Raw genomic sequence first — 13,073 nt, forward strand, 5'->3', positions numbered from 1 at the left:
CCTGGTGTCCAACCCCCTCTGGATGTGGAAACCCACCACCAGGGGAAATCTTCTCAAACTTCTTTGACGCTGCAGTTTTCAAACTCCTCTGCGAAAGCACAAACAAGAATGCAGCCAATAATCTGAAGAAAGGGAGAAAGTTCATCTGGACGGAAGTGACTCCAGAGGAAATGAAAAAGTTCACCGGCCTGTTGCTGTACATGTCCGTCCTGCAGCTGCCGAGGATTAGTGACTTTTGGCGGAAGGGAACCATTTTCAGCGTGCCGTTCCCTGCCACCGTCATGCGCCGAGACCAGTTCATGGCCATTTTATCTAATCTGCATATGAGTGACCCAGAGGCCGACGAGAACGGCGGCAGAGGGGATTCGGAGCGCCTTCGACCCTTCATCGACATGATATGCAGAAAGTGCAAAGACATCTACCACCCACGACGACACCTGACCATCAGCCAACGGATGGTTGCCAAGTGGGGGCTGAGGTTTTTCGTGCTCGCTGACACCAACGGCTACACCGTCGATTTCAGGCTCCACGCGGCCAAGTCCAGGATGGCGTCAGGGAAAGGGCTTTGTTTTGATATTGTCACCGGATTGGTCAACAAAGACTACCTGGGGTCTGGGTATGTCATCTACACAGACAGCTGTTACACCAGCCCCGTCCTCTTCAGACACCTGAGACAGCAGGGATTTGGAGCGTGTGGGACGTACAGGCAGGGCCGAGTGGGCGTCCCCACCACGCAGGAAAACGCACTGACCAAAAGCTCCCCGCGGGGCAGCGTCCGCTGGATCAGGGGGATGGCGATCTTCTGTTCGTGAAGTGGATGGATTCCAGAGAAGTCTCCGTGTGCTCCACCGTCCACCCGGTGTACAGCGGGGACACGGTGCATCGCTGGCAGAGGACGGGCGACGGGGCGCGCCAGTGGATCTCCATCCCCAGGCCCACCACCGTTACAGAGTACAACAAGCACATGGGATGCGTGGACACCTCCGACCAGACGATCGGGTCAAATTCGGTGCACCGGAAAACCAGGAGATGGACCACCGCTGTTTTCCATCATCTGGTAGACATCGCCGTGACAAACTCCTTCGTGCTCCACAAGGATCGATGTGCCAGCCTGCAGCTTAAGCCCATGACCCGTCAGCGGTTCCAGGAGGAGCTCGCCGCACTCCTCCTCGGAGTCTCCCACAAAAATGGCTTCCAGAAGACCCCGGGGGACAAGCACCTGCCCATCCCCACAAGCAACAGGCAGAGCAAAGCTCTGAGAGCCAGCGGCGGACGGGCGGCGCTGCAAACTCTGCAAGCGCTGCACTGCCTGGCAGTGTGAGGACTGCGACGTGGGCCTGTGTCTGCAGCCAGACAGGAACTGTTACCTGCAGTACCACCAGGACCTCAACATGTGTCTGCAGTCAGAGAGCGAGCTGGACGAAAACACCTAGGTTCCTTTTTTGCACACTGAAGCGAAGTAGAGATTTCATTGTAAATGTTTTGTACATTTGTTCAAATCTAACCTGTAAAATCCGCTGCAGTTATACTCTAAAACCAAACTACTGCTTTTGGTGTTTCTCTTTTAGGACCAGCAAAAATCTATATCTCAGGCAGGTGCGTCGGAAAGGGACAATTAAATCCAAAGTGAACTGAACTGAAAACAAGTTAATTTAAAACAGATTTTTCAAAATTTACTTTATATACGTATTTAACTTCCAGATTAAAGATTAAACCAAACTTCCAGATTAAATTTATTGTGACGTGTCAGTCATTGACCTTTTTGGAGCAAACGTCTGTGCCAACAAAAGATCTCTCTTCTTAAGAAATAGGAGTGACTTAAAATGTAGGACACAGTCAGACAAAGCGATTCTAAACACGTAATGTAGAGTCCGGAGAAAAAAGCGGAACTTACAAAAACACAGTATGCCTGAATCCTTTAATAAATGTGAAACAAAGAGCTGTATTGGCATGAGCCGCCATCTTGGCTCAGAGTTTTGTTGGTACATAAATCAGCTGTAGAATAAAAAGTGACAACAGTGGTGAAATAACTATGATCAGCCTATGACCGAAAAAAAAGCCATATCATCTGATTAGAATTTTATTTATAGTTCCATAGGTTCCATCTGATTTCAGTTGCTCAAGTGATTAATTTAGAAGAAAACAATGTCAGAAAAAGAGTCAAACAAACCTAAAAACACCAGCAGAATGAAGCAGAACTCACTGATTGCTGCCTTTGGTTTTGATGTCCGCCAGCTGAATTCTTTTACAGGAGAATAAAACACTTCAGCTCAACTTTGTGTTTTATTCGCTGAGAGGAAACCTCCTCCCAGACCGTTCTTCAGTGTTGGGTCCAGAGGGGGAAGGACACCAACCTCTGGATAAACATTAACCAACATCACTGACTTGACGTCTGATGACAGCTGAATTTTTTGCCAAGAATCTGACCATTTATGAAAAAAACAGTACTTACATCCCAGAATGTAAAGCTGGTTGACAGAAGATAAGATGTCCACACACCTTAGTGGCTCCTTGAAGAAGTTCCTGGTGACGTTTCGGGCACCTGCCCTTCACCGATCCATTCTTCAAGGAGCTACTACTGGTGTGTGTGACTTTTTAGATGCACATATGCTGAAAGAATCCTTGAATCCAGATGGTTCCAGGTCCAATCATCAGCGTTTCCTGAACATTTCATTAAAATGCGCTCAGAACTTTTGGATTTCTTATTATTATTTCAGTTACAAGTACAGAAACAGCTCAGTGTTTAGTAGAAACAGAACAAGAACTCAAATTGTAAATGCATGTTAACCCTTGAGACATTCGCGCCAGCATTCTTTGGAGTACGGTTCCTGTAAAGACCTTGCACTCGGTTCCTCTACCCGGTGTGAGAAAGGAGTTGCAAAGTTGCTCTTCAGAGCCAATTTGCTGTCATTACGGTAATGATTCGCTGGCTTCCAGCGACAGAGCGAATGGAGGTTACCGTAATGACGTTTTCTCTTTCCCGTAATGACGTTTTCTCTTTCCCCTAACCGAGTGCAACTTTCAGTAACCGTTGGACGTTTTCTGACGGTACTCCCCAGTTACGCCGGTGATACCGTGGGTGTTAAAGGGTTAAACCCGTATACATGTGGTCATCTGAGCTGCCCAGACGCTACAATCGTAAATCACTGGTGTTTGCCGAGGTCACTGCCTCGGCGCCGTACAGATGCTGCCGTAAGAAGGCCAGCGTTTTCTTCCATGCGTCTTCCTGAGCGTGGGAATGCCCGGCCGTTCCCCACCCCACAGAGCCGTTACTGCAAACACCAAATAACAGCAGACGTTCCAGTCATTTGCGGAGCTCATGCGGCTCAGTGGCGAGCACCAGGTGGCGATGTCTGTGCCAGTCGTTCCCCGCTCTGAACGAGAACTTACCCACTTCACGGAATCTGCCCGCCCTGAAAGTGCTGGCTCTGCTGTGCGGCATGTACGGAGGTTCGATCAGGTGACCGGCGTTTTGGATACGACAGGATGGTCAGCAGGTGGCTGTTTCCCGCTCGCTCCATCATCTCCTTCATCTGGAATGTGAGTGACAGATGTTTTTTACCGTTTCTTCAATTTTTAATTAAATTGCACCTTAGCTTTAAGTATTTTTAACTGAGTTTTCACAGTGTTTGAACAAAACTCGAATAAAAACACCAGTATGAACCTCTCCACCTCACTTATCCGTACCAAAGATGTTTACAACTTCTAATATCATGAAGCTGGAGTTGTTTCATGGAGCTGTGGAATGATGACAGGTTTTCTAGTTTTCCTCCACCACCGTATTGGATTGTCAGGGTGTTGCCGGGTCTTACGTCTTGTGCCGACTCGTGGGCGGGCCAGTTCTGATCGTCCTCCCCAACCACCACCAACACAGGACACCGGAGTCGGCCCCATCTGCTCGAAACCCAAACGGACGCAGCAGACTGACACATTTCTACTTGTGGGTCATACAGAAACTTTAAAAAAACAAATCCGGCGACACTGTGAGCACTGATGACTGAGTGACGTGAGTATATGTGCTTGGAGCTTTGGAGCAGTTCAGCGCCACCTACTGGAAGATTGAGAGAAATCATCACACGGGAATCAACTGAGCCGGGCTTCATGGTACTGAGACAGATTGTTGCCGAGATACGCAGCATTTACAGGAGACGGAAAGACGAGCATAAATAAAAATTAGAATAAGATAAATAAGAAAAAAAGAAAGAAACTGACATCGACTTTGAAGGCCGGGTCGGTGGGGATGGGCAACAGCAGATCGCGCCAGATCAGCTGGTTCTCCTCATTGACACGAGTCTTCTCAGCATTTCTGATGAATAAAATGTAAAAATTGTGAAATGTAAAAATGTTGTTAGTTGTTAGTTTTCCCCATACAGTTCAAACACACAGAGGAGGTGTGTGTGTGTGTGGGGGGGGGCATCTACTTACTGATTAAAGAAATTTAATATTTCTTCCAGACATCCGCCAACCGGCTGCACGTGGCTTTCCACTGATGGAGACTGCACAGCTGAGCTGAGGGGGGCAGAGAGCATTCATGCTAGGTACACAGCAGCAAGGAACAGTCGTCATCACACACAAACCAAACACCAGCACCCAGCACAAAAATTCATCAGTGATGATGATGTTCATGATGTTCAGCCGTCTGACCTTTATTGCTTCAGAGTAAGCGGCCAGCTTGAGCGTGACGCTGGCGCCGAAGGAGAGGCCGATCATGGCGAGACGGCTGCCGTGAAACCCGAGGGTGCTGCTGGAGGACTCTGATGGCCGCCTGCCATGGAACACGTGGGGCGGAGTAAACGTCGTGGGGGTGTGGAACGTCACCGCCACACTCACCTCAAAGTACTCCACATCCACCATCTTCCCCGTTTCCACGGTGATTTTAGGGGTGACATAGTCGATGGCCATGGAGGCGAAGCCGTGCGCGGCCAGCAGCGCAGCACGTACTCCACCAACATGCCCCCGCCGCCCCAAAGGTCCAGGACGGCCGGGAAGGGTCCAGGTCCTTCACACGGGTCAAGGAGTGAGAGATGGTAGTGCACTTAATAATAATATTAATGATAATAGCCCAAAGCTCTGGTCCTACCTGGGGGCAGGAAGAGCGTCGCAGACAGTCCGTTCTCCGTCACTGGGATCCTGCAAACGCCAGGCGCCATGTACCAGCGCTCCACCAACCGACTGGCCAGGGGTGTCGTATCCAAAAGGCCCTCGGTTCGGTGACCCTGGTGCACCGAGATCGTAACCACCATTGGAGTCAGGACTTTCATCTTTCTCAGCCTGGTGGATGACGGCGGAGAGTCAGCTCGGTAATTGAGTCAGGTGTGGATCCGACAGCTCTAGCCACGTTGGCCCACCTCAGGCCAGGTTTGCTGCCTGGAACTGGTCTGAGGCTCCACAGCAGCCCCATCGGTTCCACCCCTGAATACGTCCCACCCAGACTGGCGTCCTCGGACACTGTGAAGAGCAAAGGCGACCGCTATCGCGTCCGCTTTCTTGAATTTGTCCATTTTATACTCTGAACCATGTACCGTTCACAGTCCCGGTGATGTCAGCATCGTAGTGGGCGAACGCCTCCCATTTGTGGCCATCATCACAGAGGTGGAGGGCATGGATTGTGAGCTGGGAACTAGGGGGGGCGTTCTGGACCAGGATGACTATCTCCTCATCCACGAGTGCTCTGGATGGCTGGACGGACAGCTTGACACAACACTGGCTCCTGTCCATTCTGACCTGCATACACAGATACTGACAGACCGCCGTGAATGGAAAGTACAGGCAGAACAGGGCTGCAGCCATTGTTTGTATCCCGCAAGGAAGCAGAGAAGAAGAACACACTAATAATGGCGGAATAAACAGATGAAGAGGTTTGAAAACTCCAGCCCAAAGTTTCCAAAGTTTTCACAGAAAATTTCACTTTTCACAGAAAATAAACCAGTGAAACATTCAGACTCCTTCCATGACACCTTAACACCCTCAACGGCAAAACACCCGCTGGATGAGCCGCTGGATCATCACATACCGCAGAGAAGTTCACAAATAAGGTTGATACCTCGTAGATATTTTTAACCACCAGCCTATGATGCAAGGACTTAATACGTGTCATACGTCAGATGGAAAATCAGTCAGATGAGCGAACTCTACAACAGGGTAGCTTTCACAGGTGTGATGATTTAAGCAAGTTAAGCAGAACAACAGTACAAATGAGGGTACTTAAAAATAAAGAAGATAATCGTGACTAATCAAAAAAAAATGAATAGTTTAGTCGACAATAAAAATAATCATTTGTTTTGGACCTAATCAGGTTTACATTATCCTCAGTCTTATTTAAACATGTAGGCATAGGTACACACCATTTACATATATAGATGTAAAAGGAAAATCCTGAAGCTATTGCATAAAGCAGTTTGAGGTTATATGTGTTCTATACAACTGAACTTTACAGCTTTACTGGGTAAAGTCCAGTCAGATGTTTCATTGATGATATGCGTTGGGTTGTAGTTTAAGGTGACTTCTGAATATAATTCCACCATAATTCATTGTTATTTGCTGTAATAGCCACAGTATCCAACAGATCTCGAGGAATGGATGATTTGACCAGGTAGTGTTACAACCAATGCAAACAGAGTAACAGGTAAAAGTAAAAGTCACGTGTAAAGTAAACGTGTTTGTTCCACTTACTGTTGACTGACTGTCAGTAGAACTCGGAGCGGTTTGTAGTGATACGGTGGGATTCGTGCTGTATACGAGAAATAAATATAATTAAAATATAATTAAAAATATAAAAAATATAGGTTACAAGTAACACTTACACGCCCGTCGACAGCAAAACGACCGACTGATTAGTTTTGTCTCGCAGTCTGAAGTTCAACTTTCCTATGGAGCCTCAGTTCGGTCACAGCAACAGGACTTCCACACACAAGATGGCGCCATCGACTCACCGAATCATTCCACGGACTGAGATTTTCTCCGACGGGACCGACACATTCCACCTTTCTCAAGCCTCCTCGACACTTCAGACCATCTGCACACATGCTCTCTGCCCATTTACTCTCTTCGCGCTTTCTGATCGAAGTTCCGCCATATTATGTGTCATATCAGGCTGAAAAGGGGGAAGATGACCGGATGCAACGATAAATGTGTCCGTCGTGGGACAAGTGACGGCCCGTACTTTAGTTCCGAGCGGGTTCGGAATATTTTATAAGAAATATATGTTTTTCTGTGAAACTTCTTTGTCTCACATCGATTGTCACATTTTAGAGGCGCAAATAAATTGTGTATTCGACTTTAAGGAGTTGGATATATTCTAGGGGTGCTGCTAAAACAAAGTCACTGGAGAAACGTAACGTAGCCGTGTACTTTTAAAAAATAATAATACATTTATGATGTCTCACCTGGCAATTAATTGAGTTCATCTAAAGTTAGAAATTACTGTAGATATTACGTGGATGAGTTACTTTAAGAAAAATGACCAAACCTAATAAAACAAACTACTGGGGGTTTAAAATATGTTATTCTCAATTTATTGTAATACAATGAAATGATCTGGAATCTTGTCATTGGCAGGAAAAGAGTAGAAACCGGAGCACTGACTCTAACATAAGTCAGCATGGATGATAGATGTATCACTACCTGAATCTAAAATGATGTAAATGAAGCTTGTCCCCAGTGACCCCACTCGCCCCTTGACCTTTGACCCCTGGAAGTTAACAGAGTGGTTGGGGGTGTTGTTTTTCCCCGGGTGAGTGCACAACTACAAAGTGTCTTTGCCTGGTTGTCAGTCCACACCAAAACATCCATCTGCCTGCTAGTAGGTTAGCCAGAGGCTGCCATTGTCTCGCCTAGCTTCGCCTCACTTAGCCTAGCATAAAGACTGGAGGCTGAACGAATAGAGACAAGAAACAAAGTTCAAGAACTCTGTCAAAGAGCAACCAATTCTATGACAACCCACAGAAACTCTGGGTAGTGTCCTCTTTGCTAACCCACCGGTGGAAAGCGACAAAATAAAGTGTGTTTGCTCTGTAATCTGCCTCCGCAGCTCCTCAGTGATAGATGTGCTCATTGTCTCAGAAAATTATGCAGATTTATTTCACCAAGCAGAACATGATGATGAATGACCTGCAGCTCCCACCAGCCCCTCTGACGCTGCAAGGCTAACAATGCTAATAACAACTCAATGTGAAAAACATACTGAGTTGAGTTAAAGGGTCAAAGGTCAGCTGTCTCCATCCTGGTGAGAAATGTCTCGGGCCACACCTCCTCGCCACTCCTCCGGCTTTCGTCAACGCTGACTTTACAACAGACACAATCACACCAGTAAAGGGGAAGCAGACTGAAACACTCCACCACTTTAAAATATATTCATGCATTTCAAATTCATGGGAGTCACACATCATTGTCTGGTGGTTATTCGACCAGCAGTTGGGGGTGATGTTAAGGTTTTGAGTTCACAACTGAGACACAAATGATGCGGACCGATGATTTTTCTATCAGGAAACGATCAAGGTTTGAATTTAAATCAGTTTGAATTGATCAACATACATGGCCCAAGTCTTGTGTACATTTGAAGTTTTATTCCAGTTTCCTTCTGTGAAAATCTACATGTACAACATGTACATTGACAAATCAGAGAACAACCTTTATTATCATTGCAATTGAGTAAAAAAAAAAAAAATTGTATGTCACACGAAGTTAATGAGATGAGACAAAATGTAAACGACAGGAATCATACGGGGTCACATAAAGAAAGAGAAGTGATGCCAAGACACAAAGCTGCAAATATATGATTGAACAAATAACATTTGGAAATGGCTTTGTAAGCTGATGAGTGCTGGGGTTGTTTCTGTTGACTTAGATTTGACTAATTTGATTAAAACTACAAATTATCTATGTTTTATTTAATATTTCGCATGATAATATTTTCTATTTTTGTATTAATTTCAAATGAACAAGCGATATTTTAAGTGATTCATTTTATGGACAACAATCTAGAGAGAAGCTGTTGACATCATAGCATCCGTAACGTCTCACACAGTGTGGGTGTATGAGTGTTTTTACACACTGACCCACTTTGCCTGCACTTGCACTTGGGACACAAACACACCGTATGCAAATATCGACGCCGTCACCTTGGTGACCTTCCCCTGGTCCGAACCAAAACCGGATTTCCTGTTTCCAGTTCGTCTTCAGTCACAAAGCTCTGTCCGTTGTTTGTTTGCACTTGTCATCTGTTGCCATGGAAAGTCTCTGAACTTGTTTGATGGTGAACATGTGATGTCTCTCAGCGCCAAGAGGCGCAAACATAACATAACAACACATGACAACACATGAAGTTGAATCCCCTGTTGTTTATCGAAAGTCTTTATCTGAGTGGTAGTTGATATTATTGTTTGTGTGGTTAAGTCAGTAACTAATGGAACTGAAGCTTATCCAATTATTTTGCATGATTTTAGACAGAACATGTCAATTGTATTTGTCATCTTGGGTAACAAAGAATGATTGTTAGAAATGTTGACATTGTTTATGTACTAATTGATTGTTGAAAGATAACACATGTCGTAAATTGAAGTACAGCAGCGCCGTAATGTTACAGACATTATAATTACAACAAACCTGTTCAATGCTGCTGAAGTGGAAGCGTCATGTTTTCAATCTTTTAACTGTGTTTTGCTCAAGATTGACATGTTACTCTGATGTTGAGTCTTACAAAACAGGGTCTTGTTTATGGAGAGAAATGACCTAAAAGTGAATGTGCAGAGCACACAGAAATGCAGCCAAACACTGACAACTCGATAAATGTCCACCAATCACTGCCCACTGCGGTTCCTGGCTTCCTCACCGAAATCTCTGTCCTGTCCTGACCCGGCCTCCTGGTCAGATTTGGCATCGCCTCCTGCTGGTGGCGTCCTGCCCAGATGTCCGTCTTGCTCAGCTCTGCCTGCCACTAACACCATCATCATCATCATCACCGTCATCACTGAGTGCCAATAGGAAAAGGAAGAAACAAAATCTCTGTGTGAAGATGGACACTGGAGTTTGTCTAGCTGTTTTTTTAAGGTTTCTGAAGGCGGAGGGATGTGTGGGTGTCTGCCAGCGTGCCTAAATGAGGCAAATAGGTCTTTCATAAAGAATTGACAACGTGTAACACCTCGCCTGCACCTGCATCATTTGTGCAAAAACATGATATGAAGACAAGGTGACACACGATACACCTGGAAATTCCAAAACCCAACCCAAGTTCTTAGCGGATAACCCAAGTTCTTAGCAGATATTACAAGACATTTTTAATTACTTTCAAAAGTTTTTTTTTTTTTTAATTCAAAGTGCAGTTTTTTTGGCGACAAATTTTTCACAGAAACACATTTAATGTAACGTGTAACACTCATTTTTAAGTGTTAAAACCAATATTAATAAGTCAAAGTAACATTCTAGTGTAGACAAAGTATATTGACAGATATTAAATACATTTAATGTCAATGATATTATTATAAAATTAATAAGATTGAGACATTCAGACATAGACATTCTATAAAACAGTGATGGTACTTATAGTAATATGGTATTTTACATAGATAAATTAATACATACGCATAGATTCACCTGATATAGGTTCACTTCATCATCCTCAATCATCTGTCCCTGTCTTTAATGCATTCTGGCAGCTGCAGCAGAAACGTCCACACAGAGCCACTTCTTGGGAAACCCTTCATCTGCCGTCGGGGTTTCCACGTTCTACCATCGACAGTGTACTCCAGAGTCATGGTCCTGTTGAGCGTGAACACAGAGTCACCTCTGACCACCGCCGTGAACAGAGAACCTTTGCTGTTGGCGTAGTGACCCGGGAGAGACGTCCACTGGCCAGTACCCAGATTGTAACAGTCCATCCTGCATCTCAGGAAGTCGTCTGACGGCCCGTTCCTCATAACGTACAGGTCGTCTCTGTGGCCGACCAGACAGTGGCCGTAGCTCTGGTGCCTGATGAGGCTGGTGACGAGCCGCCATTGGTCTTTACCCAAGACGTACTCGTAGATCTCCGTGGTCTCCATCGGCCTCCACAGACACACAAACAACCGGCCCATTGCTTTGGTGCACGCCGCTCCTGCGGCCGGCCGAGGCAGGTGAGCGGCAAACGTCCACCTGCCAGAGTCCAGGTGATACGTCTCCACCGATGACATCACTGTCCGCTCACACTCTCCTCCGATGGCATAAAGGCGACTGTCTAAACCCACCAGGCTGAGATTGAAGCGCGGCTGGGATGGACCTGCCATCTTGCTCCAGCTGTTGTTCTCGACGCTGTAGCAGAAGCAAGAGTCCACGACCTGCTTCTGGACACCGCAAACGCCGCCGACGATGTAGAGCTTGTTGTCCTAAAACGGTCACACCGGCCATCAAGGTGCTGGCGTCCAGCGGGAGATCCGTGAGTGTTTTCCAGTGGTTCCCGGTCTCGTCCAGGTAGCAGACGGTCCTGGACGCGGCATGAACAGTCTCGTGGACGTCACAGGTCACGTGAGCCCCCACGGCCATGAAAACACTCGGGGTCAAAGACTCCACGAAGGATATCAACTCCGACGGTAGGTTTTTCCTTACCTCCACCTCCAGGTCGGCGTACATGTTTCGGACAAAGAGCGCAGCAGCGTGGTAAAGGTCCCAGAGGCCAAAGGTGGCAGCAGTGTGAAACATGAGCAAGCAGTTGTCTGAGTCGATCCGGTCGATGAGATACTTGGTGAGCGGTGAAACCTGTAGGAAAGCAGCGCACTGAATGGCCTCAACAATGATGTCACCATCCAAGACGGGCACCTCACCTCGCAAAACCTCCAAGACGAGACAGAAGCCCCGAGCAGGCAGACCCCTGAGGTGGATTTCCTGCTGACGACACTCTCTCATCCCAGAGCGATACAACGCTTGGAAATACTCACAACCCCGAACGAGGACCATCTTCTCCTCAGTGAAGGACGTGTGCTCGACCACAACAGTTAATCTCTCCGAGCCGAGACCAGAGGCCGAACATGGCAGATACCCTCCACCGTCTGGGTCTACGCAGCTGTCGCCGTCCTCTGATTCGCTGCCGTGCAGTGGCATTTCCCCAAAAGTGATCAGTGACACACTGAAAATGACACGAGAGGTTGAAACGTGTTCCACATGGACGTCGTCGGAGAACTGATTCGACACGTCCACGCTTTTCAGGGAGGCACCGTTTTTGTTTTTGTTTTTTTCCTCACAGGTTTTAAAATAGACGCAGCTAAACATAGGCAAGAACAAATGAACGGAGTCACATTGGCGGTGAACAGTGATAGGATATCTGCCGCTGATGCAAAGGGGACAAACTCAACAATGTTCCAACCTCCAAAGGTGGGAAATATTACCGGACCTGCACATATCCCACCAGGGAAGTGTTATTCAACATGTGAGGGATGGTGGCAAATGACAAGAAACTGTAAAAAAAAAAAAAAAAGGACTCCAAAAGTTCTTCGTCACCCCCTGATGGCTGTAAAAAAAAAACGAGACAAAAAAATTCTTCCCAAAGAGGGATTTATCTGTGTCATTGGTGAAAGTTGCTATCACACTGATGAATGATAAAAATGTTCATTTTTCAGTTAATTTGTTTGTTTGATGCTATGAACAACATCATGATTGACAGCTGCTCTGGGGAAAATGTGGGTTGTCACCAAGACATTACTGATTTTTTTTTCTTTCAAACTTAAGATGTTAGTACTTTGTTTTCAGCAACTTGAATAGAAGTACAACTGTGGCTGCGTGCTCCCCACAAAACGCTATTTACTGATTGATTTGAGCTCACATTTTCCATTTAAGAATGTGTTTCCACTTAGTCTGTGTTTTCCTTTTTGCTCTATGTGTGTGTTTTGGAATGTGTCGCATGACCTTCAACACTGTGCTTACACGCTTGTTGGTTTTACCTATAGGGGGCGCAGTACATCCAAGTTTCCCTAAATGGATGTGAGCTCAAACTGTCTGCAGATGTTTGATTCCAGAGAACAACAGCGTCTCTTTATGTCTTTAAACCTGTTTTCGGTGTCTTCACATTCCCTTACAGGGGGCGAAGGAAGGGCTGACCTAGATATGGA

General features: G+C 46.2%; 2 protein-coding genes across 2 annotated transcripts; both read right to left on the reverse strand.

Annotated features, from left to right (window-relative positions):
* Nucleotides 1-3,130: 3,130 nt before the first annotated feature.
* On the reverse strand, nucleotides 3,131-5,718 carry LOC144741261 (peroxisomal succinyl-coenzyme A thioesterase-like). The gene is given in 13 exon segments (XM_078623854.1): nucleotides 3,131-3,243; nucleotides 3,246-3,272; nucleotides 3,391-3,472; nucleotides 3,474-3,533; nucleotides 3,813-3,891; nucleotides 4,211-4,306; nucleotides 4,598-4,722; nucleotides 4,724-4,765; nucleotides 4,831-4,937; nucleotides 4,940-4,999; nucleotides 5,081-5,271; nucleotides 5,349-5,448; nucleotides 5,523-5,718. Coding segments are annotated over 13 exon segments (1,278 nt in total).
* Nucleotides 5,719-10,619: 4,901 nt separating this feature from the next.
* Nucleotides 10,620-12,069, reverse strand: LOC144741263 (kelch repeat and BTB domain-containing protein 13-like). The gene is given in 2 exon segments (XM_078623855.1): nucleotides 10,620-11,357; nucleotides 11,359-12,069. Coding segments are annotated over 2 exon segments (1,449 nt in total).
* Between the last annotated feature and the right edge of the window lie 1,004 nt (nucleotides 12,070-13,073).

This window comes from Lampetra planeri, unplaced genomic scaffold (genome assembly GCF_965212315.1).
Source record: "Lampetra planeri unplaced genomic scaffold, kcLamPlan1.2.h2 scaffold_487, whole genome shotgun sequence".
NCBI classification, from domain to species: Eukaryota; Metazoa; Chordata; class Hyperoartia; order Petromyzontiformes; family Petromyzontidae; genus Lampetra; species Lampetra planeri.